This window comes from Cladophialophora bantiana (genome assembly GCF_000835475.1).
Source record: "Cladophialophora bantiana CBS 173.52 unplaced genomic scaffold supercont1.21, whole genome shotgun sequence".
Taxonomy (NCBI): Eukaryota; Fungi; Ascomycota; class Eurotiomycetes; order Chaetothyriales; family Herpotrichiellaceae; genus Cladophialophora; species Cladophialophora bantiana.
In genome coordinates this window covers 41,453-67,571 of record NW_015971595.1, presented here as the reverse complement: position 1 = coordinate 67,571, position 26,119 = coordinate 41,453, and the positions used below count along the sequence as shown (strand labels likewise).

The 26,119-nt window shown below is 52.5% G+C and overlaps 9 protein-coding genes across 9 annotated transcripts; 3 read left to right on the top strand and 6 right to left on the bottom strand.

Annotated features, from left to right (window-relative positions):
* Window positions 1–523: 523 nt before the first annotated feature.
* On the bottom strand, window positions 524–1,160 carry Z519_11131 (uncharacterized protein; the record flags this gene model as incomplete). The annotated part of the gene is made up of 2 exons (XM_016768844.1): window positions 524–934; window positions 1,017–1,160. The coding sequence occupies 2 exons, from the start codon at window positions 1,158–1,160 to the stop codon at window positions 524–526; spliced, it is 555 nt and encodes a 184-aa protein (XP_016614690.1).
* Window positions 1,161–1,777: 617 nt separating this feature from the next.
* Window positions 1,778–2,909, top strand: Z519_11130 (uncharacterized protein; the record flags this gene model as incomplete). Its single annotated transcript, XM_016768843.1, has 5 exons — window positions 1,778–2,087; window positions 2,153–2,397; window positions 2,487–2,535; window positions 2,609–2,633; window positions 2,696–2,909. The coding sequence occupies 5 exons, from the start codon at window positions 1,778–1,780 to the stop codon at window positions 2,907–2,909; spliced, it is 843 nt and encodes a 280-aa protein (XP_016614689.1).
* Window positions 2,910–3,245: 336 nt separating this feature from the next.
* On the bottom strand, window positions 3,246–4,145 carry Z519_11129 (uncharacterized protein; the record flags this gene model as incomplete). Its single annotated transcript, XM_016768842.1, has 1 exon — window positions 3,246–4,145. One exon carries the CDS (start codon window positions 4,143–4,145, stop codon window positions 3,246–3,248), a length of 900 nt encoding a protein of 299 aa, XP_016614688.1.
* A 782-nt stretch (window positions 4,146–4,927) lies between these two features.
* Window positions 4,928–8,267, bottom strand: Z519_11128 (uncharacterized protein; the record flags this gene model as incomplete). Its single annotated transcript, XM_016768841.1, has 2 exons — window positions 4,928–5,164; window positions 5,298–8,267. The coding sequence occupies 2 exons, from the start codon at window positions 8,265–8,267 to the stop codon at window positions 4,928–4,930; spliced, it is 3,207 nt and encodes a 1,068-aa protein (XP_016614687.1).
* Window positions 8,268–9,304: 1,037 nt separating this feature from the next.
* Z519_11127 (uncharacterized protein) lies at window positions 9,305–12,171 on the bottom strand (the record flags this gene model as incomplete). The annotated part of the gene is made up of 3 exons (XM_016768840.1): window positions 9,305–11,338; window positions 11,391–11,853; window positions 11,918–12,171. The coding sequence occupies 3 exons, from the start codon at window positions 12,169–12,171 to the stop codon at window positions 9,305–9,307; spliced, it is 2,751 nt and encodes a 916-aa protein (XP_016614686.1).
* A 2,117-nt stretch (window positions 12,172–14,288) lies between these two features.
* On the bottom strand, window positions 14,289–15,686 carry Z519_11126 (uncharacterized protein; the record flags this gene model as incomplete). Its single annotated transcript, XM_016768839.1, has 1 exon — window positions 14,289–15,686. The coding sequence occupies one exon, from the start codon at window positions 15,684–15,686 to the stop codon at window positions 14,289–14,291; it is 1,398 nt and encodes a 465-aa protein (XP_016614685.1).
* A 314-nt stretch (window positions 15,687–16,000) lies between these two features.
* Window positions 16,001–18,553, top strand: Z519_11125 (uncharacterized protein; the record flags this gene model as incomplete). Its single annotated transcript, XM_016768838.1, has 1 exon — window positions 16,001–18,553. The coding sequence occupies one exon, from the start codon at window positions 16,001–16,003 to the stop codon at window positions 18,551–18,553; it is 2,553 nt and encodes an 850-aa protein (XP_016614684.1).
* Window positions 18,554–21,658: 3,105 nt separating this feature from the next.
* Window positions 21,659–22,702, bottom strand: Z519_11124 (uncharacterized protein; the record flags this gene model as incomplete). The annotated part of the gene is made up of 1 exon (XM_016768837.1): window positions 21,659–22,702. One exon carries the CDS (start codon window positions 22,700–22,702, stop codon window positions 21,659–21,661), a length of 1,044 nt encoding a protein of 347 aa, XP_016614683.1.
* A 1,187-nt stretch (window positions 22,703–23,889) lies between these two features.
* Window positions 23,890–25,782, top strand: Z519_11123 (uncharacterized protein; the record flags this gene model as incomplete). The annotated part of the gene is made up of 1 exon (XM_016768836.1): window positions 23,890–25,782. The coding sequence occupies one exon, from the start codon at window positions 23,890–23,892 to the stop codon at window positions 25,780–25,782; it is 1,893 nt and encodes a 630-aa protein (XP_016614682.1).
* Window positions 25,783–26,119: the final 337 nt, after the last annotated feature.

The window sequence follows — 26,119 nt, the reverse complement described above, 5'->3', positions numbered from 1 at the left end:
GCACTGGGCGTCCGGAGGTCCAGGATTTGGATCTTGATCATTAACGAGTCATCCACCACAACACGGTCCAGTCCAGCCTTGTAGCGTCGAGATATGAAGTAGAAGGAGAGGGTGAGGTGGAAAGGAAAAGATACATGAGGTTGTGCAAAAGGCGTCGAGTTCGAGGTTGAATAGGCAAGAAAGGGTTGACATCAGTGACAAAAATGCCAAGACAAGGCAATCTAGCAGGGGGGAATACGGCGAGGTATACTTTCAATGCACGCACTATCCTACGGCGACGCATGCGATGAACCCATGGAATGGAAGGGGCCATTTGGGCCGTAGAGGAAAGGAGAACAGACAAAACATTGAATTTCTTCACCGGGTTTCGAGTCCCCATTTCTCGTTGGCGTTGCTTCTTTGGTTGAAAATGAACGAAATTCACAGTCGGGGAACAAAGAAGAAGCTGCGAAGCAAAACACGTCGTCGGCTTCATTGTGAGCGCACTCCCCTCTCCCTCGATCGATCTTCTCTGTCCAATTTCTCATCTGATTAATTTGTCCACGAAATCCTCGCCCAGGCCGACTTTCTTATAATGCTCGCGAGCCAGCTTGAGCTTGCTGAAGACGTCTTCCACCCCTTCTGCCTTACCGTGGGGGTCGCAGTACACATACGCGCCCGAGACGTGGAACAGCGTGATCATTTCCTCGCAGTCATCCGGCACCACCAACGTGTGCGTTTCGCCGGGGGGCTCGAAGCTGTAACTGCCCGCTTGCGCCCGCCAGTCGTGTTCGAGGTAGTGCCAGCGCCCACGGAGCGTGAAGGCGTGGACCGGTCCGGTGTGCTGGTGGCGAGACAGGACGCCAGCTTTTCGAACCCGGAGAATGTTGACGAAGTAGCCCTGGCTCACATTGAACAGAAGAGGCCGAAAATGAACGGATGGAGCTTGTGGCACCTAAAATCAGTTTAAAATGTCAACGACATCTAGTGAGCAGGGTGGATTGGAAAGGTGAACGGAAGACGCATGCCAGACTGACCCATAGGCGTTCGTCGGTGGTGTCAACCTCCATCGCGCCGGCAATCACCAAGTCTGCAGGCATCCCGTAGGGCTGGTCGCCTTGAAAAGGAATTGCTCTGTTGTCCCTTTCAGCGAATCCATTTCCTTGGACCGGAGCTGTCATTGCGTGTTTCTGTGTCGCCAGCGTTCGATTACTCGATCCGAAGTCCCAATATTGCTTTGTCGAAGAGATTGTGAATGCCTGGCAGTTTGTAAGTTTCCTGGACAGTAAGGATCCTGGCTACCACTTTCCCCACAAAACTGTCGCACATGATATAGGGAACATCATACAGCTTAGCAGACGGCCTTCGTCATAAGAAAGAAGTAATCGCCGGCCATGAAGCCGACTTGCCGAGTCTGTTTCCCCGGCTTGCGGGGGTGCCCTCTCTCAATTCGAGCAAGGCTACATCACATATTTGGAGTCGATCGGGACTACATAGGTGTACCTTGGTAAAGAACCAGCAGACCCCGCAGGCATTTGTCCGTTGTGCTCAATACTGGGCTCCGGTTATGTACTTCGTCATACCCAGGTCAATCGTCTTCCCGCGGGTGTTGTACTGGCAAAGATTGCTACCGTCGACCGATTCCAACACGAGACTACAATTCCGCGCCAAGTTTTAGAGAGGTTGTAGCATTTCCCTGTCCTGTGTCTTTGCTATTGATGTGTACTGGGTACCGGCGGCTCTTGCTCTCCAAAACATTGGCCGCCATTGACCGAAGGATTACCCTGTAACTGACAACATGTCACACCAACCGCCCGAGCGATTCCTACATCACAAAGTTGCCATCATCACCGGCGCTGGGGCTCTCGGAGATGGAATCGGAAACGGACGCGCTGCAGCTCTTTTACTAGCTCAAGATGGTTGTTCGGTGGTGTGTGTCGACTTGAAGCACAACCTGGCCCAGCGGACGGTCGAGATGATTGAGTCAAATGGGAACGGCGCCGGGCTAGCTGTGTCAGCTGACGTGACAAAGGAGGACGAGTGCCAGAAGGTTGTAGCCCTAGCTGTGGAAAAATATGGGCGTCTAGACATCCTAGTGAACAATGTCGGTGAGTTGTTACTATATCTTAGACACAATTGCTGCATTTCCTGTTTTTGACTCTTTTGGGGGTAGGAATTACAGGGCCTAAGGGAACCACGACGGAGGTCGACATGCAGGCCTTTTACAAGGCGATGGAAGTCAACGTGGGAAGCATGATCATGATGGCCAAATATGCCATCCCCGAAATGAAAAAGAATGACGGCCAGTGCGCAGGGGCGATAGTCAACCTCGCGAGTGTTGCGGGTCTTCGCGGTGGCCATCCAGCCATATTCTATCCGACGTCCAAGGGATCCGTCGTCAACCTAACCCGTGCGATGGTATGTTGAATGCCGACGATGGCATGGACATCGTCGTCACGTCCAATCCCGTGCCCGAAACCGAAGGCATCGACTGACAATCAAGTCAGGCAACCCACCATGGGAAGGACCGCGTCAGAGTGAACTGCGTCTGTCCAGGTGAGTTGATCTGCTTTGGAGAGTTCCAAAGAGTGCTTGATTTCGATTCTGATTAACACGTTGGAACGTTCAGGAATGGTCTACACTCCCATGATGTAGTAAGTAAACCAAGTCTCAAAGAGGGCATTCCTGCAAAACATCTGACATATCGGGCACACAGCGGCGTCGAGGGTGGTATGTCCGAAGCAGAGCGAAAGGCACGGGCTTCCCGCAGCATCCTACGCACAGAAGGGAGTGGTTGGGACGTCGGAGCCGCGGTGCGTTTTCTGGCTTCTGATTGTGCTCGATGGATAACCGGTAGGCAGCACCCTGCCAAAGAAAGTGGATTCCATACTGCACAGTTGGCAGTCAAAGACAACGCTGATGGAAACTAGGTGCAATCCTGCCTGTCGACGCCGGTGCCACAGCAGCTGTAGGACTGGGTATCCCAAGTCTTCACGACGCGTTTTTAGGGACAGAAGGTGAAAAGTTATAGTCACAGGCATTCTACCCCGATGATAGTCCCCTGATCTATGTTTGTGCCCCCTACGTCTGGGATAGACTTGACGGTGGCTTCTGCGGGAATGATCGATTCATCCAACAAGTCAACAGCAGATGGGGGGGGGGGGGGGGCAAAAGTATCTATGATATGTACCTAGGCACGTAGCGAAAAGGCTTCTAGCTAGCTATACACGTCACCACTGACTGCTGTGAACCATAGATTCGTCACTTTATTTCTCGGCCATTCCGCTCGTGACGCTGCCGGTGCTGGAAGTCATGCCGCCGTCAATGATGAGCTCCTGGCCGGTCATATGGCGGGATGCGACGGTGCTGGCGAGGAATAGGATGGCGTTGGCGACGTCGGTGCTCGTGCCCATCTCGCCCGTGGGCACCTGGCCGTGTCTCGTCTTGATAAACTCGTCGTAGTTGCCGCCGTAGTAGTTCGCGGTCCGGGCCAACATCGGCGTGAAGATCAGTCCGGGAACCACAACGTTGATGCGCACGCCCTTGTCGGCGTAGATGACGGCCGTGTGCTTGGTGAACATGTGCACGCCCGCCTTGGCCGCCGCGTACGCGGCCTGCGGTTTGCCGATGTACCGCAGACCCGCGATGCTGCCGATGTTGATCACACTCCCAGCGCGCTGCGCTTCCATCACGGGCAGCACGTGGTGGCACATGATATACACGGACTTCAGGTTGACGTCGAACTGCTCGTCCCAGACCTCCTCGGGCATCTCGGCGGGCCCGCCCCTGAGCGCGCCTCCCACGTTGTTGACGAGGATGTCGATGCGGCCGTGCTTCTTCACGACGGCGTCCACAAAGCCCGCCGCCGAAGCTGACTTGGTCGCGTCAGCCACCATGACGTCGACGACCGCGTCGGGCACGTACTTCTGGATCCGGCGCTTGGTGCGCTCCGCGGCGTCGAGATCCAAGTCGCAGCCGAAGACCTTGACGCCGGAACGCGCGAGCCCAAACGCTGCGGCGGCCCCGTTGCCCCAGTTGTCTTCGACCGAGGGGTCGCCGTACTGCCCGATTCCCGTCACGATGGCGATTTTGCCTGGAAGGTCGGGGTAGGATGGTATAGGCTCATCTTGGAATGCGGGTCTATGAGTTGAACTTGGCGATGCCATTGACTGTGTTCGTGCACTTGGGGCGTTCTCCTTGTTGGAGCCAGGCCGACGGAATAGACGGTAACCGGCTGGCTCTTCATGGTATGAGGTCGGACATATGAAGGTTAAATAGGACCATGACCTTGAGGGGAAAGCAATTAAACCAAGGTAGTGGTGACACCCGCATCTCCAAATCTCTCCAAAGCAATGAATGAATGTTGGAGTGGTACTCTGGAGTCCCCGCGAGGTCGATAGCCTACTCCATATTTATCCCGGTATGTGGCCTGTGCATCTCGGCTCTCTGGCGGCAGAGATGCCTGACGCATTCATTGAGCGACAATTAGTCCCTGCAAAAAGGAATAAAACAGCATTCTCGCCAATCGCGCTCCCAAATCTTGCTCTTGTGAATCTAACCCATACTTGGCGAGCTTGTAGCCAAGGCACATCTATACATAACGAGATACTCGGGTGGGTACGAAATAGCGGCAAGGCTGTGACAAGGTAGGGACTCGGGGGGTATTTGCAAAAACCATCCAAGGCGACGGCGACGGCTCTTCACTCTTGAAACAAGGGCCAAATTCACCCGAGCAAGTCATTCATGTCCATCAAGTCTGCAATCAATTTCATACTCTTTTCTTTCTGGGACCAGACAGCGGGTATCTTTTTCCCTTTCTTTATTCTAGCAAACACAAGGCACGTCGTACGACATAGCAAGATGATGCTTCTGACACTTCCGTATCAAACCTCGCCTCGAAACCAACAACTCTTGCAACGCCAGACCATCTTCTCCTTTACCTTCAACGTCAGTCTTCATTCCCTTCAATGATCTCATAACCCTCGCTCCCTCCAAGGCCCTCTGAGTCGTCATCGCCCTCTTCTTTTCCATCCTCCTCCTCGCCGTCATCGTCTTCCTCTTCATCTTCATCTTCGTCTTCCTCAACCTCACCATCTACCGGTTTCAACCCATAGTCATCCTGGAAATAATTTAGATCGCGGACTTCGGGAGAGAAGCCCGCGCCTTTTAAGCCATCGGTGATTGCCTGTCGTCGAATCGATATTGTTAGCTCACCTGGTCCGAGATAGATTGCCAGTCCACATCTCTCGCACGAATAGTGCAAACAGGGGTGAATTCAGGGACGGCAAAGATCAACATCGAATATCAGGAATACTCACCTCTTTCAGACCCGGCGCACATGTCACCACGATATCTGCCTTCCCAGGTAGGAAAATATTGAAAACCACCTTCTCAAGCGCATCTTTGATGTCTTGCACACTCACTTGTCGCACCCTCTTCAACATCCTCTGCATGTGATCATCCGGCAGACCTTGCATTACGCTTCGAACGAAACTCATCCCTGCGGCACTCGCAAGGGTTGCTTGCTCATTTGCAAACATTACCACGATAGAACTGATCGCTCCTTCCAACATAAGTGGGTCGAAGTCGACAACCCCAGTCATGTAGCCAGAGACTATCTTTCGGGATGCTTCGAATGCTTTGTATGCATCGGGGGAACGGTAGACATCTAGGTGGATAAACCCAGATTCGACGTCGAAGCCCATGTTGGTTCCATACGCTAACCCGGTGCCTCGCACAGCGACCCAGAGCGGTCCCTCGACGGCATTCATATATGCTAATGCGACCATTATTGCGGGTAATTGCGGGTCGTCGTAGGAAGTCGGTCCGCGGGCCACGGCGAATGCGAAAGACGAGTCAATTGTCGGCATCGGAACGACGTAGGCCAGTTTCCCGGGATGCATACCGGCTTCACTGAGTCGCTCGATGCGACGACCGATGGGAGTCATCTCTTTCGTCGGTTCCAATTTCTCCAGGAAGGGTTTCCATGTGCTTACGGGCTTTTGCACCTTTTCTAGATTTGTGATGACGAGGACACGATAGTTCTCGAAGCGACATAGTAATTTGCGTAGTCGCTCCAGCCGGCTCACGACTCGTTGGGGATCCACCTTGAGCAAGTACCTGATTCTCTTCAGATAGAGCGCCTTGACCAATGTAGTCCTTGCACGGGTTATCGATTTTGGAGCCAAGTGTGTCATGAAGTGAACCGTCATCATCATGTCATCTCCGCTGCGCTTTGCGTCGGGCACGTCTGCAAGAAGTCGAGTGTTTACAGCCTTAAGCCGCTCCACATCAAAGATGGAGTTGTAAAGTAATTCGGTCAACCACTTGACGGCCACTCCGTACCGTTCGTTCTCCACCTGGAAACTTATTCTGATGCCTTCAACATTGCCTAGGTTGTTCGCCGCATCAATCGAATAGCCTACGGTATCCCGCTCGAGCTCGGTTACCACTTGGTGGAAATCGATAATCTCATTACCCCGCTTGATCGGTAGGGTCCAGAAAGCTTCCATGTAGATGGCCAAGAGTGGTCGTAGGTCGTCTGGAAGAGTTTCGGTAGAAATAATCATGTGGACTCGGGTGAAGTTGGTTGGTATGTGTTCGAAATTGAGAAAGAGCGGTACCTCTTTTGCATCACCATCAATGATTTTCTGGTACTTGTTGTTTCGCCTCCCGAGATCCAATGCCCGCCCTGCTCGAGCGCCCAGGACTGTCACAAAATGGATCGAGTCTGTCAAGGGGACTTTAAATTTTCCTAGCAAGTCCCTTGGGATCTCACGGTCGTTCTCGGCCTTCGCCTCCTCCAACTTTCTTTGCATTTTCTCCAATCCTTCCGGGCCTAATCTGGCTTTTTGCTCTTCGATTCGATTGGCTTCATCCGCCTTCAGCTTCTCTGATAAGCGTGCAGAAGGAATGCCCAGGGTCGACACATGAGGCGCATCAGAAATGTGCTTCCTGATGAAGATTTTCCACTGTTCTTCCGTCCAGCTTGTGAGGATCTCGGTATAATGTTTCAGCGACTTCACAATTTCCAAGGTTGACCCATCTCTGTTTCCGTACAGGTAATCGGAGATGATGAAGTCCACAAACGCTGTGGCGGAGCTCTCCGCATTGTACTTGCTTGTTCTCACCACACGGTCGATGCAATCCTTCATGAAATCCATATTCAGAGGTTGTTCCATCGCGTCTTGTAACACCTCGAAGAAGCGTTTCTCAACCTCCTCTAGCCGCTTGGTCTCGACGCTGGACATGGAAAACTGGATCTCCGTCCGCGGGCGGCTGTCGAGCTGGTAGAAAATCCCGCTTGCCAACTGCTCCTTTTCCACGATGACATGGTCAAGGAGTGCAGCCGAAGAGCCGGCGATATAGTTGAGAGCAACATTGAGGGCCCCTACCTCCAACGCATCTGCACAGTTAGGGCCCAAGAACCGAATATCAACCTCACCAAAAGATTCGTCCTCTTCGGGAAACTCGACTCTCAACAGCGTCGTCTCCTCCAACGATGGGGGCAGTGTGGACTCCATCCATGGTCGCTTAAAGGGAGCGTCTGGACGTGGAATGTGGGGTAGGATCGAAGTTTCGAATTCATCCAGGATGGCCAGCAACTCGTTATGCTTCGCTTCCCCAAAAATAGCAACGCAAAGATTTTTTGGCTGGTACATTTCCCGGTGGAATTCTCGAATGCGGTCGGCGGTAAGGACACGGAGCTGCTCCAGCATGCCTCCGGTCTCATAGCGATAGCCCACCCCTTCGGGATACAGGATCCTTTTGGATTGGAGCTCGATCAGTTCCGACGCCGTGTTTTGCACGCCCTGCATCTCCGAGTATACGACACCAGCATCGTTGCCACTTCCATCGATATGATGCACTTCGGTCGTACAGCCCGCATCCGTCAAGGTTGGAAGAATGACGTGCTCCAGGTAGACTGGTAAGATCTGAGCAAAGCCGGCCCAGCCCGCAGTTTCTAGAGTATATGCTGTGTGGTCAGTAGCTGTCCACGCGTTGGTGCCGGCATATGCTCGTGTGGCGAGTTTGTCCAAAAAGCCCTTGTATTTGTAGCTCTTGGACCCCATGAAGCAAAGATGCTCTAACGTATGCGGTGCCCCAGAGTCATCGTGGATCTCGGTGGCCAGGACAAAGAAGCCGTGCAACTTGGGGCCTTCTTGGTCCACCACGATGACTCGCATGCCAGTGCGCTCAGACTCATACTGCGTCAACGTGCAGGGGCAGTAATCTGGCTCGATTCTTTGGTGTTGTCGGAAGCGGGGCTTAGCCCGGACGGAGACCATGTCAGCGAGGGAGGGGACCTTTGTGCGAGCCTGATCAAAGAGATATGAGAATTGCTGCTGAAATGCCCAAGTCAAATTAGCCTGATGGTCCTTGCCGTGGAGCAGCAGCGGGAGGACGCGGTCGAGAGCGTTCGGAATCAAAGTCGACAACAAGCACACAAGCAGAGAAGTGAGAAGGATCGCAAGCTTTGCGCGCATGAGAACCTCCAAATAGTTCCTCAGGAGTTGTTCCAAGCAATGCGGTTAGCAAGGGTGGAAAAGGATCAAGCCCCCAACTCAACAAGAACAGTTCTTTAATCATCAACTCACCGGCCGTCAGATGTGCTGCTTGTATATGCCTTCTTCTCTGGTTTACCGACTGCTCGACCCCTAGGCTGGACAATGCCGCTAGAGACAAACGGTTGCAAGGGAGCGCAACGAACGGCGAAGTCGTCGATCAGGTTGGTTCAACGAATGTGATGAGTGTAACGGTGAAGGCAGCAACGACCTCGTGTTCGTCCAACATTCGCTTGCTTTTGAGTTCGGGGTTTCTCACTAAGAGATCAACGGACAAGGAGGCGAGAAGGATTTGTTTGGTGGTGGTGGCGGTACCCAGCAGTGGTGCCTGGGTCAGATCTTGCGCCAACCGCCAGTCAGCAATTTCGCCTCGTCACCATCGTCGCCGCCTCGCACAAGACATCAACTCTTGGCATCAATTCCGGTCCCATACTTGGTATGTCACAGCGATACGGGAGATATACACGAACAGTCTATTCTCAGGATAGATTGATTTGTGATTATTTTACAACTATGCAGTTTGTGCGTATAATATGTCTCTGGAAGTTCCACCTCGCCCTATATACATCCGAAGGGGAGCTCCGCAGGGGAGCTTCTATCACGCTCACTCTTTATACCATTACCCAAAATAACTTTTTTCCAATTTCCGCCAGAATGCTGATGTATGCTTTGCCGTCTCAGAATTCTAAACACTGCAATGCCCCTCATCGTTTCGTAAGGACGCCCATATTAGACATTGAAAGTGCTGAAGTGCGGGATCGTTACGAGGCGTTGGCGTACAGTTCTGAAAGCGTGTTCTGTCCCTTTCGGAGGGCCCAAGTCTTTTGCTTCTTATCTTTCTTCCTCTTCATCTCGGCCCACCCTTGCTCGTCGTCATCGTCATCCTGGAGCGCCAGCGGGGATCTTCGGCCGAGCGTATTAACGGATGGCTTAGTGGCATGTCCGGATGGTCGGCGAGTTTGGTCCATCGTAGACCAAGGTCGCACACTCGACGACGTAAATGTTGATGCTCGATGAGTAGACATCACATCTGGCTCAGGAGCGGTGGAGACGGGCCTGTATCTTGATGCTAGGCCGATGTTGCTACGCTCCGAGGGCGCAATTGAAGGCGCATAGTTTCCATTGACATTGATGGATGGCAGCATCGGTGGCTTGCTATTCCAGGGCGCCATACTGGGGTTGAGAGTACTCATGGTCCTCTGGTTCGCTTGGGGAGTTGGGGGATTTTGCATCGCCAATGACTGAGGCCTTCCAAACGCTGGCATTTGTAGACCCGGAAGGGGAGGCATATTTTGCGGTGCAGTCATCGGTCCTACCATCATGTGTGACATTTGCTGCATCCATTGCATTTGCATCTGCATCATTTGTGTCATCTGTTGGGACATTTGGATCTGCGCTTGATCCCCCGGACTCAGCATTGGGGGAATCCCCGGCATTCCCATGGCCGGATAGCCCATGGGGGGCAGAGTTCCCGTGGTCTGCGACCTCACCATGCCAGGAGGAGGTCCCATTGGGGGCATGTCGTAGTTGCCGGCAGGGTTGGGACTGCCCCTTCGGGCAGCTCTAGCACGTTCTTCTCCGGCAATAACTCCGACAAGGCCTGCAGGGTGTATCGGGTGGGCAGTTGCAGGGCCAGCTCCTAGGGGTGGGCCAGAAGGATGAAGGGCCAGAGCCTCACGATTTGAGGGATTGACAAGGCTGGCTCCGTAGTAGGGATCAGGGGGGAGCTGTCGAGCAAAGACAGGTAAGTTGCCTCCTTTGGGAGCCTGGCTAATTACCGACGGAGCCCCTTGCGTCTGACTGACGCTGCGCAAGTTGGAGTTCGACGGGGAATTCCCAAGACGTGTTGGTGGCCGATTTTTATTGGGAAACCCATGTGCCGCGAGAATTCCAAGCGGCACATCCTCATCTTCTTCTTCATCCTCCCCACTGCTCCTGCCGGACTGCTTAGACTCCAAAGTCATCCGCGATAAGCGATTGTTGAGATCGGTTGCTGAGTTGTTGTCGGCGGGCCGCAGCATGCTGAGACTACTCGCCGACCGATTTTGTGGCGCTTCGCCTGTTACCTTCATCATCTTTTGCCGGTATACGGCCAGGTGAGCTTCTTGCTTTCGACGTTGTTTTGTTGCCTGGCGACTCCGTTCAAGCTCGTCATCGTCTTCGGAATTATCGCCCGCTTCGGAACCACTGTCATCAGATAGAGCACCAAGCCGCCGGTCCATCTCTTTTTGTTCTTTATAACGTTCCCACTGTGCGGGCGTCATTACCTTGTTCATGGCAATCGACTTGGCTGGCACCGGTTTGGCCTCCTGGTACATATTGGCAAGCTGGGCATCGGCAGCTATAATTGGATCAAACGTGGCGCTATGTGTCGAACTCGGAGACAATTCGCCGTCGACGTCTCTAGCAGGAGTTTTCAAGGCTGTATTGCTGTCCGCAGACTTGGTCTGCATTAACGGCGTGGGTTGTAGCTCCTCCTCTTGTGTAAGGGTTGTTTGACCCACTGGCACTCTCGCAATAACTGTAGATTCCGACATGGAGCCGTACCTTCCGGGATGGGATGCAGTTTCTCCAGCCTGCATGGGACTTCCCTGGGTAATCGTCTTGGACGGACTCGGAGACCGCATCAGACGATCGTTGGAATCATGGGAGGCCCATGAATAAGGAGATGATTCAACGATTTGGGAGCGGTCGGTAGAGATAGGCTTAGGAGGAGCCGCCCGGTTGATACGGACGGGACTTGCCTCTGGATAAGAGGTCGGAGGATAATGTGTAGGAGGAGAAGATATCGAGGCCTGTGAAACATCAGCACGAAATATTGGGAGAACTTTCGGAGCTTTCTCGTACCTGTTGATGTATAGGCCGGCTGGGGACCGCGTCACGACTAGACCCAATATGGTCAAACATGTTTCCAAACTCATCCAATTCGGAACTCTCCAGTGACAAGTCGGTATCAAAGAGTCTTGGTGGTGTGGCTGTACTAGTGGTGCTTGTCGTGACTGCCCTGTTTCTGGTGGTGTCAATCAATGGAGGCAAAGCACTAGTTGGTGAGGCGGGCGATGCTCGACTCCCTTTTACCACCCCAAAGGAAAATGTTCGGGCAGGGCTGCGGATGAAGCCAGGCCGAGTCAACACGGAGTGTGGTGCGGAAATATCGTTGAAAGGCCTTGATCCAGCACCTCCTTGAACGTTTTTGTCTGACTTTGTGTCAATGGAAGAGGGATTTGTCGAAGACGTGCTGAGGCGGGCAGAGGATGCGGCACTGTCGTTAGGGGCTGTAGAATGGGAACGTTCAGTACCACCACTTCCCCTAGACAGTCTTGTCAGTCTTATTCAATTCGAATAATTAAACCTTGATTGTGTTCTCCGCGTACCGGTTGCTTGCATCTGGGCGGCCCAGTGCAAATAAATCCACCTCCTCGTGGTCAAAGTGATCTTTTGGCGGTGGTGGCGGTGCTCCAGTAGCCGCTGTCTTCAAATGCCTTCCACCATCGAAAGATTTTTCTTTGCTTGCTGGCCTCTCCAGAACTCTGAAGGAGGAGGACTCGCCGGGAGGGTTGCGCACCTCGTCCAAGGCATTGCCTGAAGATTTCCGTCGCTGAAACCCCTTGGGTAGCTTGATTGGCATGAAGGTGGCTTCGGCGGAACGCGACGGTACCCGATGGGGACTGTTGAAGGACAGGGCCAGAGAATGTCTGACAAGATGGTCGACTTTGTTCGGACCGTAACCAAAAGGCAAAGAGGTTTAGCTGTGCAAGACTAGGATGAAACCATGGGAAGCAGTTGGACAGCGAACGGCAAGCTGCATACAGAATGTGGTCAGCAACCACTGCCCGATGGCCCAAAAAGATAGTGTCAATTGTCGCCCTACAACAAATAATTGTAATGCTTCTTTGGACCTTTTCCCCCAACTTCTCTCGTCAGCAAAGGGCGACAAAAAGGACCGGTCCCGGAACTCTCAACTGATGTGTCGTTACGGAATGATGGGTATTGCTGGACCAAGCGTTTATGTCAGAGGGTAGAACTGATCGATTTATTTTTGGACTTGTATAAGCGAGAGAATGCCTGCAAGGGGGGTGGTGTTGGTGGTAGGGGGACCCAGGGTTACTGAGAGGGCGGTCGTCAAGCGAACTCTGAGACGAAAGGCGAAAGGGGTAGCGATCGAGATATCCAAGAATCGGAGTAGATGGACAGATACGAGGGATGAAGATGGGTGTATTGATTTCAACGAGAGTGAAGAAATGTGAAGAGGGTTGAATCATAGACAGACAGCGAGCAAGCGAGTGGAAGGGGAGTTTTGGAGTTGCGGTTTTTCGCAGTCGCAGTTTGCAGGGTGCAGGGTGCAGACGCAGGTGGTAGGTTTAGTGCGCGTGCATGGATGGTGTTAAGCGGGCTGGGGGCGCCTGTTGGTCTTTTGGGGGGACCTGGCGAGCTGGGGGGAGGGGGTGGTTCGGGCTACTAGGTAGTCGGTGTTTATTGCTACTCGTAGGCACCTAGACAGGAACGGTAGGCTCAGGAACCAGATGGGCGAGCCAAGCTTTGGGAGGTAAGTGATGCCGGCAAGACACGGCGGGCATCAGGGTCCAGCCACCATGTAGTTTACTCTTTGGATCGCATTTTTGAGCCCATCGGACACCTGAACAGCCTGTTCACCGTGGCTCCTTAGGCCACTGCTCTCCACCTGAGCCACTCGTGCCAAAACCACCCGCGTAATAATCATGCAACCATTGCAGTTTAAATAAAGGCCCCCATCGCCGTAGCCCACTCGCGCCAGTTAGTTCGAGGGTATTATTGAATTGGATATTTTACCTCCTCGCATTTGATTGATTGAATTCGCATATGATGCTGGACAGCTTTCTTCCGCTCCCTCCCTTAGGTACCCGGTAGGGACATTCTCCCTCATGACTGTGGCGGATCGACTGTGTGGCTTTGTACTCGGTATTCCTATTGTTGCCCCCATGCAAGGTTCCCGCCATCTACTGGGTACTCGCTCGCCTCCTCCTACTCCATCCCCTTCCATACCACATGCACTCGCAATCTGTGATCCACGGCATCTCCCGCTAAACTTTGTCTTTCCTCTTACCTCCGGATCTCTTTTGATGTGGCTAGACGGCTAGACCTCTAGCCTGTGTTGATGGATGCAGCATCACCTCAAACCTGCCACTTTTGTAAGCTTTTCGGCCTTTTCATCTCCGCCTCTCCGAGATCTTTGACAGGCACGTGTTGCTTCTTGGTCCAGCAACAGCCAATGCCTGATGGTCGAGTCCGTCTTGACCGCCCGGTCATTTTGCATGGTATACGTAACTCACTAGCGGTGGCTTGTTGTGCTATCCTTGTCCGCTTCTGGAAGTCCGCAAGGTCCCTGGGATACTTGCGTCTTTCGGCGTCATTTAGCGCCAGTTTCTTCTGTACTTTTTCTGCTCTTTCACCGCAGCGCATCCACTGCCCACGGTGAGGAGAAACTTTGTCTTCGGATAATAGTGCACAAAGAGGAAAAGGTCATGTTCTTGCCGAGCAGGACGGAGTATAGCCCGAGCCAGGCGAACGTCAATTTCAAGTCATCATCCTGGTCTGTCCGTCTGTGGCTTGCCGTAGCTTGACCATCTCCGCAAAAGGCTTGACAAGTTGACGGATCAACCTCCTAGTAAACTGACTGAGAGCTCTGCTAACGTCAAGCCAAGGATGTGACTGCTGGTGACCTCCTCTTGTGATTCGTGGTGGGGAGATTGTGCATGGGACAACTTGTCAGGTCTGGTCGTCGCTACGGTTGATCTGCACGGCTTTGTCTTCACCTGCGCTGAGGATGCCAATCTGGCTGTGCCAGCACACTGCAAAAACTTTGACACCATCACCCGCCGCAGGACTGGCAACGCCATTGAGGCTTGCTCTTGACAATGTATACAGACTCTGCCCGACCGCGCCCTCCTTCTCCTGCCTGGTGCTTCGGACATCCCAAACTCTACATGTCCCGTCGTGACTGCCACTGACAATGGTGTAGTCGTTGGTGGGATCTCGGGCCAGACTGACGACTGAATTTTTATGGCCCTTCAGGGTTATGGCCGTGACTGTGGCGGCGGAAGTCCGTGGGTCCACCAGCTTCACCACACGGCTGACCGAGCCGGCCGCGATGAGATGAAGTGAGGGCATATGCTCAATGCAGAGCAATGCGCTTGACGTGGTCCGAGTGTCCACTGGCGAAGCGGTGACCAAATCCCAGGTACGCACTGTCTGGTCCCAGGATGTGGAATAGCCCACCGTGGGATCATTGAGATCGAACATGACCCCAGAGACTGGTCCCGTATGCTGCTGCATCAGCGTGAGGGGGCCGCGCTGTGACACCGCAACCTCGCTATTCAATTTCCTCCTCTTGCCGTCCTTGGTTCTTGTCTTTGGGACTAGGGCTTCAGGTGCTGCGGGCGCATCTGATTTTCGGGAAGACCAAATTCCAACGGAGTGATCAGAGGAGGCTGACAGTATTCGGAAAGAGGCACCGTGGGGACACACAGATTCTACCGAGGACTTGTGCCCATAGAGCTCGATCTGTGGTGACAGATTGGTTGCAAACCCTTCCTGATCCGAGTATTTCCACAATCTCAAAGTGCGATCGAACCCTCCCGAGACAACTTGAGTGGGAGACACGAATTTTGCGGACTTGATGAAAGAACCATGTCCGCCCTGTGCCATGCCGGGAGATGTCGCGACAATCTGGGAGGACAGATTCCATACTCTTAACAGACCATCGTAACTTGCAGTAAGAATTCGTGGAGAGGTGGAGGACAAGACGTCAACGTCGCTGACCCAATCGTCGTGCTCAAAGGATGCCACATATTGAGGGGGAATGCGTGCTCGTACGTATTCGATGGAGAGGGTAGTCTCTGCGGAAATGCCGTTGCTCGTTAGGTACTCGTCCAATGTAGTCCGAAGATAGGTGCCGTTGATGACGAATTCCAAAGGGATCGTCTTCTCGGTCTCAAGGAGGCTGTTGACAAGAGTAGAGAGTGCCAAACGGCGGAAAGACGTAGGAACAAGTATTGGAGCGATGTCCGCGACGGCGAGTTCTGTGTCTCGAGTGGTTAGCCTCACCCGTACCTGCGTTTGACTTCCTGCAGCGCCAACGCGGTCCGAGCCTGACAATGCGGCCATGATTAAATCTTCTGACTTCCTTGCTCAGGGGAGGGCGCCGTCTATCAGACCGCTGATGCACCAGCGCTCGAACAGACGTTTCGTGAAGTATGGACACGAGAAGAAACATTTTTACTCCCCAAAATATTGCGGACTGAAAATTTCCGGTGGGGCATAGAGACCAACATCGGCAACGTGGAACGTCTCTCGGTCTGTTCGTGGGACTGCCTTCGACTGCTCAAACTGCTCCAGCGGTTGTCACTTTTTGCTTCGAAAGAATCGACAAAGCAGCAAACTTTCCGCGAAGCCTTCACGATCAAAACTACGCGAGAGATATGCCTGATGAATCCGACGCGGCGGTTTCCCTGTGCGACGCCATAGTCCATGGCAGTGTCCCGCAGTCAGAACAGCTCATCACCTCCGATCTGTCGTCTGCAACCATCTCTGCGCTCCTTGCCCAAATATCCCAGACACGGCGTGTGCTCAGTAAGGAGATCAGAGAAAAGAGCAGGGACGAGGCTGGGTCGGTTGATCAATGGATCTCCCGGGCAAAGAAGGTTCAGGAGGACATCGCGCGTTGCAAAGTCGAGTCCAAACTCATCGTCGAAGAGCATCGGCAACTCGAAGCCTTGAGAGACCAGGCAACAGACTACCAACGCAAAGTTGAACTGCTTGAGACAGAGACCGATTTCACTGAGACCCTTAGACAAGAACTGCGCAATATATCACTGGCAACGCAGTCCTTGAGAGACGTCGAGGAGCGTCTGGCCAATGATGACCCTTGTGGAGCTGCCTCAAAATTGCGAGAGCTGGATAGAAGCCCTACAAGCAAATTCAAGTCTAGGTCAGCAACAATTCTTCGAGACTTGAGGGACGAGTTGCGCCTCAAAACTCGCCTGCAGCTGGAAACAAAGCTAAATGCCCAGATTCTCATTCGGAGAGAGCCACAGAAAGCAAGCCTCGAGATTTCAAGCCATGAGCTTGAGTCCGACAGAATCAATTCCGATGCCATCCTCCAAGCACTTAACGACACGGGTGACCTGCGTGATTCCATCGAACCCCTGACGGATAAGCTTAGAGCACTGATCCTCCAGCCTCTTCGACGCTCCGCCCGATTGAAACTTTCGACTTACCACGTGGGACAGCATTCCTTGGACATCGAACTCTGCACAGCCCTCCCGTCTATAGACTTGGTCCTTGATTTTGTGCTTGATTTTATAAACTTTCTGCACAAGTCACTCGCGAAGACTATACAAAGTGCTGCAGTTCACGCGGTGCTTGCGGACCTCATGAGTCTCCTGGTGTCGGATTGGCTCAACCCTGAGCTCCCAGTTGACCTCGCAATGCTGGATGATCTCGATAAACTGCAACAGAGAGTAACTGTAATTCTGGACAAGCTGAAGTCATTGCAATGGACCGGGCAAACCCAGCTCCAAGACTGGATGGATGACATCCAGCGTACTTGGCTGAACAAGCGCAAGGCTGCGACGCTGGACGCTGTGCGAAAAGCATTTGCTTCTGCAAAAGGTCTTCTTACACAGGTCACGAGAGTAGAACGCGAGGTAATCTCAACAACTGCAGAAGAACCAAACGAAGCCGACAATGGATCAAGTGACTGGGACGCTAGCTGGGATGAAGATGCCAAGGACCAAGCCTCGACAGAGGGAATCACAAATGCGGGCGACGGTGAGGTAGACGACGACACAAGCGGCTGGGGATTCGACGAGGAAGAAAACAGCGAAGAGAAGGAATATAGGCAGAATGGCCACGTCGCACAGCAGGACGAGGATGACGATGGAGATGCCTGGGGCTGGGATGATGAGAGTCCTACGGAGAAAAGATCAGAGCAGGTAGCTCAGGACGGTGGCAGCAAGGCAAATGGTGCACAAGGGACCCAAAAGACCGAGCACGAGGTCACATTGATGGAAGTCTACAGCATCAGCGAGATCCCGGACCATCTCATCGAAATCATCGGCAGGGATCTGTCGGACGCCAAAACTATCGAACGAATGGAACATAAGAGCCTCGACCCTTCAACAACATCAAAAGGACTCCTGGCCTTGCCTACATTGGGTCTAGCCATGTTCCGCGCCACAGCACCCAGCTACTATGGTGCCTCCTCTTCTCTGACCGACATCCACCGCTACAACGACTCCCTGTACATTGCCGAACGACTTCGCGAGATGGCCGTACCGGCGGCCATGCCGCACATCGAAACTGACATCAAAGACATGGAGAAGTTCGCCAAAATGGCATACTCGAAAGAAATGGAAACTCAGCGCATCATTATATGGGACTTGTTGGAAGGGGCTCAAGGATTTACCGCATGCACCCAGTTTCCTTACTCACAGGAGATTGAGAACGCTGTTTCTTCGGTGGTCGACCGGATTCGCACGCTGCACGGGGAGTGGAAACCCATCCTGTCGACGTCAGCGTTAATGCAAAGTATCGGCTCGCTAGTGACAATGGTCATCGCCAAAATGATCTCCTCGATCGAGGAGATGGACGACATCTCGGAACCCGAATCGCGCAAACTCACCGCCTTCTGCCAGCAGATCGCCAGCCTGGACAACCTCTTCCTTTCCACCCCTCCAACCGCCACATTATCAACCACGACCACCGAAACCACCGAAACCCCCGCGCAGCAACAAACTCAAAATGCCGTGCCCATGATAGCAGTGTACGTCTCCAACTGGCTGCGCTTCCAATACCTAATCAACATCCTGGAGAGCTCGCTCGTGGACATCAAGTACCTGTGGACGGAGGGCGAGCTGAGTCTGGAGTTCACCGCGGACGAGGTCGTCGACTTGATCAGGGCTCTCTTCGCCGAGAGCCCCCATCGGAGGAGCGCCATTGCCTCCATCCGGGGCTCGCGACTGTCTCGGTGAGCAGCGGTGATGGCCCTGCAGATATCCACAAATAAACACAAAAAACACACCCAAACGTGTGCGCACGTAATCAGTAAGAGCAAGAACAGCATCCGGCGAGATGAACCGATCTGCGAACAAGTAGATACACATATCGAGGAGTACTACTGTGTTCGGGATGTGGAACGATATGATCTGATGAGGACGGAAATGGAGCTGGCAACACAAATACTCGTCGGCTCCCTATTCACTTAACGACTTGGCCGGCACAGGCACTATTAGTATTCAGCATTGCATTCTTTTCCCCTCTTCTTCCTGAAATCACGCAGATATATATCTATATATCTATATATATATATTCTAGTTCTTATATAATATAATCTTAATTAGTACTAGTTTAAATGACTAGTATAATTATATATTCGTAAAGTTATAAATTGTTATATTAATCTAGGGCCCTCTTAGACTAGCCCATAAGCTCTCTTAGAGTAGACCAGCGAGCCCAGCGGTCTCATGGGCTGCGTAAGACGCAGACTTACCTTGATAGCCCAGGGCGGCCCAGGGCTCTCAGGGTCACACGGGAAATTTTGTTGATGCATGGATAAATTTAATTCGTTTAGCGGCACTCCTAGGGCATGAAAATATATTATAGTTAATTCTACAGTCGGCAAAATGCTACGAAATCAATACGGCTAACGATGATAGCTGTACAGCGCTAATGTAGATAAGCTGGCTTAGCCACGACAAGGTGGTATAGATTCTTCTCGAGAGGGAAGTAGATATTAACACTCAAGGAGGAGAGAATAGGAATGCGCTACAAGCAGCATTCTCAGAAGGTCATAAGAAGGTGGTGCAGATCCTCCTCGAATGGGGAGCAGATGTCAACGCTCAAGAACGCGACGATGGCACATCCGTAGATGGACAATAGATGCAATGCTGCGGCAGCGTCGACATCGTGCACGTCTCACGCTGTGAGCCGCAGGGCTCTTCAGCGCCTGTTAGGCTGTGGACCAGCGCGTAGGACTATATAAGTGTTCGCACGAGGGCGATCACGTACTTTCCGTAAATGATATCCATTGAAGCGGCAAGACAGTCAGCCACATGGGTGGGGCTCGCTCCTACTTGGTAGAACTGTGGTTGTCAACGTCATGCGGACGCGCGACCGTATCCGGGTCGGTTCTCAGCTGTTTGGCGATCGGCGTGCACGTACGTGAAAAGGGTGCTGTTCGACACGAGATCGCAGCACAGGCCATTGTCAGCGGAAGCTACGGGTGAGATAGATATACCATACTTATGCACCGTTACAACGTATATATCATGTTGAAGTTCTGGGAAGACAAGTGTTGAAGTCTAACCGGGTTTGGCGCTTCCTCAGACGGCGAAAGGAGACGAGGTATTCAAAGGCCATATTCTGGCATTTACGAATGGGAGCGAGAAGAAGGATAGGGTGGTGGCTTCAGAGCATAGTGCGATTCTCGGATGGTCGATCAAAGGGGGATAGAAAACCTGCTCGCGCCTCACCCCAGATCTGTGCTCACTCCCAGCTCGCGCGAGTCAGGGTGAGCCGGGTGATCCCTCACCCGTGTCTCGCACATTTATGGGGGCAGATCCTTGGCATCTTGGTATACGTGGAATCAAAGTCGCCAGTGATTACTCCGTACATCGACGAAGATCACGTCGGCGGCATCGATTGGTTCACAAAAAGTACCCTCTCAGGCCTTCGAGCCTTGCCAATGGAAATCTGGTCTCAGCGAAAGCAGCGCAACATTATGTCAATTTGCCCTCCCGATCGTGACCGTGGTACCACGTTGTTTTCGAAAGTGACCTTTACTCCTTCCCTTCCTCCCCGGGACTCCATAGTCTTGTCGAAGTTCCGGCCTCCTGGAGAACCTCGCCGTTCTAAAACCCTCTTTACCCTGTCAGCTTCTTTCGCTCCAGCTCAGCCCACTTTGGCGCAGTCGCCGTCGACCTTAGCTTTCAAAGATTCGTATGGCGTGCAAGCGACGCTGCAGCTTCTGTGGCTCGGGCAAGCCACCTGCTCATTGACCAGTGGCAGAAAAACCTCCGTGCATGTCTCACGAACAAGTGAAAATGTGGAGTCGCAGGACAAGCTGCCTTCGTTGCTCCGCCGACTCGTTTTGCCGTGTAAAATTTGTGAATTCGATCATCATTGTCATGGCGATTGACTGTGGAGTGGTCACCGAGCTCCAAATCTGCCTGATGGAAGTCACGATGTATACATGGGTCATGAGACGATGCCACAGCCACCATCTTTGTGACACAGTCTGGGCCGAGAGCTGGAGAGGAGGTAGAAGGTCTAGGAGTCCGTGAGCTAGCGTGCATGCGAAGGTCAAGCGGACCCCAAATTTGCCGCAACTCTGAATTCGCCAAATGGAGGCGGAACTTGCCTCTGGTAGAAGAGCATCTTAACTTTGACTGACCCGTTGGAGCGAGGAAACAGTCATGGAGTGGTTGAGTACGAGGAAGGTCACCACCGTGCACAGCAAGGAGTGTATGTCTCTCACTTGTTCTCCACCCGACTCCTTCCTCTCAGGTGTCTTTGGAATGTCTAAGAGATTGAGCAATGTCGTATAGTTAACTGCGGAAATCGCGAAACTCGCACGATTAAACAAAGCGCTTAATGACTCTTTATTTCTCAGAATTCCCCAAGAGAACAGGCAGCTGTATCTCAATAAGGAACTAAAGGCTGCCGACCTTAGTATATCCAGCCCTCAAAACGCTCGATCAGTCACGGCTAATGTCTTTGTCCCCCTCTTCAGGACCATAGCGCAGGAATGAAGGCACATGGCACTATGGCTGCTAGGATGCGGATTAAAGAAGGTAAAACGGCTGCCTATTGAATCTCTCCATTTAGCTAGCAATGGTCAGACAGGGATGCAGATTACTTGGTGGTGTTTGCCGTAACCCGCCGAGTCCGGAACGAAAACAGCGTGGAGTTCTTCTGTCTTCTGTAGGATTAATCTATAAAAGGACTGTAATGGAGACCAGCCAGGTACATGAATTTCATTTTCAAGCTTCCGTGGACAACTCCCCCGGAGGCTGACTCCGCTTTTCTTTGCACTTTTAGATTGTCGACCGCACCGCAACCCTCAATGTCGAGTCTCGTCATCCATGTTTTGTAGTATCTTCATCAGAACTCGAGTCGTCGAGCTGCCGTTCCACAGGTTGTTCGCTGGCAGGGGTGGGATTGTTTCCACTCTTCGACAATGGCCACCACGATTTGGCTGAGCCGCTTCCACCTGCCGAGCTGCTTGAATCTTTGGCCTTTTCGTCTTTCTTCTCTGTTCGTGTGCTGACTGGCCACCATTTCTTGCCGTCTTTCGGAGTCTGGTCTGTGCTTTGGCTGTCAGACTTGCTTGATTGCTGTTCCAGGCTTTCGATATATTGTTCCATCAGTGCAATCAGTTGTTTGTCTTGGGTTGCTTGCGCATCACCAAGCAACTGCTGAGCCAATGTTAGGTCGTAGTCATCCCTACTCAGCTTCAAACGTGCATTAAGAAGCACTTCCAGGGCGTCAGGACGTCTGCGTTCGATTGCAGAGAAGATGGGATAGAACAGCTGGGTGGTCTTAGAAGCCATCCTTTTGATGATGTCCAGGGGCTGATTGTACTGAACGGCTGGTAATAGAGCTGCGCCAACGCGATATGTGTAGCTGCCTCGCATGCCACTTTCGAAAGCTCCGTGATCCAGAAGAATGCGTACGAATGGTGCGTTTTCAGCACCACCTTCACAAGCTTTACTCAAGATGCTCGTCATATTGTCACTATACTCAAAGGTAACGACATCGGGTGAGTAGGAGCAAATCAACTGAAGCATGTCCAAGTCGAATGTTCGTTTGAGGAGCGCCCCGACGACTGCACCAGTGTAAAAGTCAAATGCCGGGTACATCGAGTGGAGGCAACGGACGATGGACTGCTGTCCGTGGGAAATCGCAGCTGCGAATAGGGTTCTGGTGGCTGGTGGACCTTCTTGTGGCACTTCGAAGTGCTTCGTGGAATCATCGCTACTTTTGGCGCCGAGCTCATCGAACAGCGTTTTTAAGATATCGACCCGACCATCTTTGCATGCTTGGATCATTGCTTCCTGCTTATGAGACAACGTCTTCGGATCCGGCACTTTCTGCTCGGGCGAGGAAAGAGATTGGGCCATTTTTGCCCTTAGAAGTGCTGACTCCAAAAGGAGAACAATGACAGAATTCGGGCCAACATGTGTTTTCTGCTGATGTTTGAGCGGGGAGTTCCACCATATTTGTATTTAGCACACAAACATTGCAACCGTCTCACTTGACGCGGACCAGTGGTGGTCAAATCCTAAATTGGAGGCTAGCACCCAAACTCAGACAGGCCAGCGGGCTCGGTAAATGGGACATCTCCTGGGGAATGGCTACACTAGGTGTGGGCAGCGCCTTGCTGTCAGATACGCGCCGTGGTCTTGCGGACTTTGTATCTACAAAGAAGGTGGAAAGGTGGTTCGACACGCCTCTTTCGGCCAGCCTGCCTAGTGGTCAAGAGAAGGCCGCGGCCGGTCAGGCTTGGCGCTTCGAGCTTGATCTTGTTTTGGTAGACGCCAACCCTAATTAAACCTAATCGCTTTATCTAATGTCTCCAAGGCTGCGAGTGAATAATCCTCGGCTTTTTCAAGGTGTTCAATGGCCTATTTGTAACCCGAATTGTGGCTGATGAAAGAGTTCGTCTGGCCGATTTTGGACTTGAAGCCTGACAGCTCTACCGCTTAAGCAGACGACCCTTGGGTCAGCGCGACAAAGTGTCAGGTCTGGCATGGGCAAATCTGTCTCGTGGGCGCGAAGCACGCGTCCACATTGATCGACGGTGTATTGGTATGGCGCTTCTTTTGATGGTGACTGACTGGGAAGGCCTGCTTGCTCAGCGGGCAGGAAACGCAGCTATGGACGCCGCGACTTGATCTTGCAAGCAGCTGCCGATGGAAGCGGATGGTTGAGCTAGGCCAGGAAGATCACGGCCGACACAGCCTTCATCCTGAAATTGCAAAGCGCTATGACAGAGCATACTAGACCTCTTCCTCGTTCGAAACAGCTCACATGGTATCATGATCATATCTTGCGAAATGAAGGACCAGATCTATGGAGGCAACGTGGAGGGGCATGCAGAGAGCCGCATAGAGTCATGGAGTATACTGCAAGCCTTTGGAGTGCTATATAATGAGGACTTCCATGTTTCAATCAAGGCAGCCTCCTCATTCGAAAAGCACCCGAATACTCAAAAAGTATCATCTTCCGACGAGGCGAAAGCCAAAGAGCCACGGATTCTCGTCGTCAATTTACAGCACAAATTAATCTCTTCCCGAAGACAAGAACGATGACTCGGCTCTTGGCTTTGCTGTCAATCTGGCTGGGAACGCACGTCTTGTCCGCTACGGCTGGCACTTGCTTTTCCGATCAGTCAAACGGACCGGTAGCGTCTCCCAAAGGAAAAACAGCGCTTCCCAAGAAGTGTATCGGAGGACCTCCCACGGGAGGGTTGTGGGCTTGTGAAGATCCGAGTATTGATTTTCCGACGGTTGAGTGTTTGATGGCGGATATGAAGACATGCGGAATCATCACCAACGGTGCCCCAAGTGTGTTCTACTCCTTCAATATCAAAGGGGGAGCGCAGATTTCTGCACTCCGCGATCGAATCACACCAACGGGCAACCTTTACAACGACGAGTGGGACGAAGCCTACTGGACAAGGGTCATGACCGGTCGAAAGTCGGTTTTCCGCCTGGATATCAACGCGAGGTTGCAGGTCCTCATTGCTCGCTCTGCAGAGGCGTTTGGTCGACTTGCCAGCGGCGATGTCTTTGTTTATGTTCCGCATCTAGAATGCCCAGAAGAGCCCAATAATGGGTTGCTCGGTTCTTTTCAGACCGATATTCCTGACCCCAACGATCCCAACCCTGGTCCCAATATCTTCCAGACTTTTGAGCTCCCAAGTTTGCAACGCAACCCTGCCGTCACCCGAATCATCAGCGTTGACATCAACAACAACGATCAACAACATGTCGATTGGGAGAATGGTCAATCTCCACCTGGACTGAATAACCCTCTCTTGCCTGCGAGCACCGCGAGTGCCATAGTTGTTCCGCCTGTGCCTGCCGCTATGGGGCCATTCAAACGGGACAGCAACACCAACAACACTACAATACCTGATCCACCTACACTATGTCCCCTCCCACTACCAGTCCCTACTACTACCAGCACCGTGGCTTCATCTGGAGCTTCTACAATCACCTCTCCTCCAGGTACACCTACCTGCGTCTTGCATAAGCAGGACCCTGACCAAGGCATTACCCAAGCATTCTGCCTGTGCGACAGCACTGCAACTCTGTCACCTCTTTCCGTGCCGCTAACAGGCCAGTCAAGTGACAGCTGTGCATACACAACCATCCCAGCCACCGCGAAAGAAGCCGTCACAACCTTTGCCTCCACGTACACGAGTAATTGCCAGGCTTGTACTGAAGTCGGCTTGAACGCTCCTAGTTGCACCACTATAGCCAAATGCACACCCACAAATGCACAAGTGACCGTCCAAGCGGGCAGCTCTGCCGTGCACGTCGGCACTCTCACTGGCACAGCTCTTTACACCTCTATTTCTAGCGCTTTGGAAAAATTATGCCCAACAGTGACCCAAACAAAGAGCTTCACAGTCTGCGAGACAAGCAGTGTGGCCATCCAAGACATCGAGTATGTCAGTGCCGACAGCCTCGACACTGGTGGTGAACTTGTGATCAAAGTAGCGGCAAGCTCCTATAACACAACCAGCCTCCGCGACGCGATGATTAAGTCAGCAGCCGTAACAGCCCAGAAAGTCTCTGAAAAGCCAAGCTCCTGCTCGAATCAGACGTACATAACCCAACAGAAACGTGGCGTCGGACTTCCACCATCGCGAGTCTTCGGCAGGAAAGCCCTAGACAATCTCTTCCAGCGCGACCGACCTGAAGCAGTCGTTGAACACTCTCTCCTCTGCCACACCAACTCCTTCGCTGGCGTGGGATACTTCTCACCTCAATGGCGGCAAGCCCAATTCCCTGGCGCGGAAGCATACATCGACGCGACGTGGGAGTTTCAAGCTGCTCCAGGAGGGGACTTCCTCTGTGATTTTATTGAAGACCTGGAAATCGGCTTGGCCGTGATTGCGCCGGAGTTTGCATTGCAGGATGTTGCTACTGTGCCGGAAGTGCAGGCATTCTGTGCTGGGACGCTTGCTTGAAAGCTTCAGGGACTTTGCAGTGTACGAAAAAGAGGTGGGTAGATATCTGGTTTTATTTCGTGGAACGCATAGCGGCGGAGTCATGGCGGATGAGATCTGGTGTTCTGGCGTTTGTGGTGCTGTATTTGAGCCATCTTGGAAAAGGACTGTAAATGGTCGAAAACTCGTATGGTACCGTGAAAAGTGTATAGTATATGTGCGTACAAAGTATCAGCATTGTTTTTAATTGCGCTTGACGTGAGCTCATGGTTAGTGAACATGACAGCTGGATAATTGAGTCCCAATTCTAAATTCACTACAAATAGCTGACAAGTCCACCATTATCTCAAACTTCCCA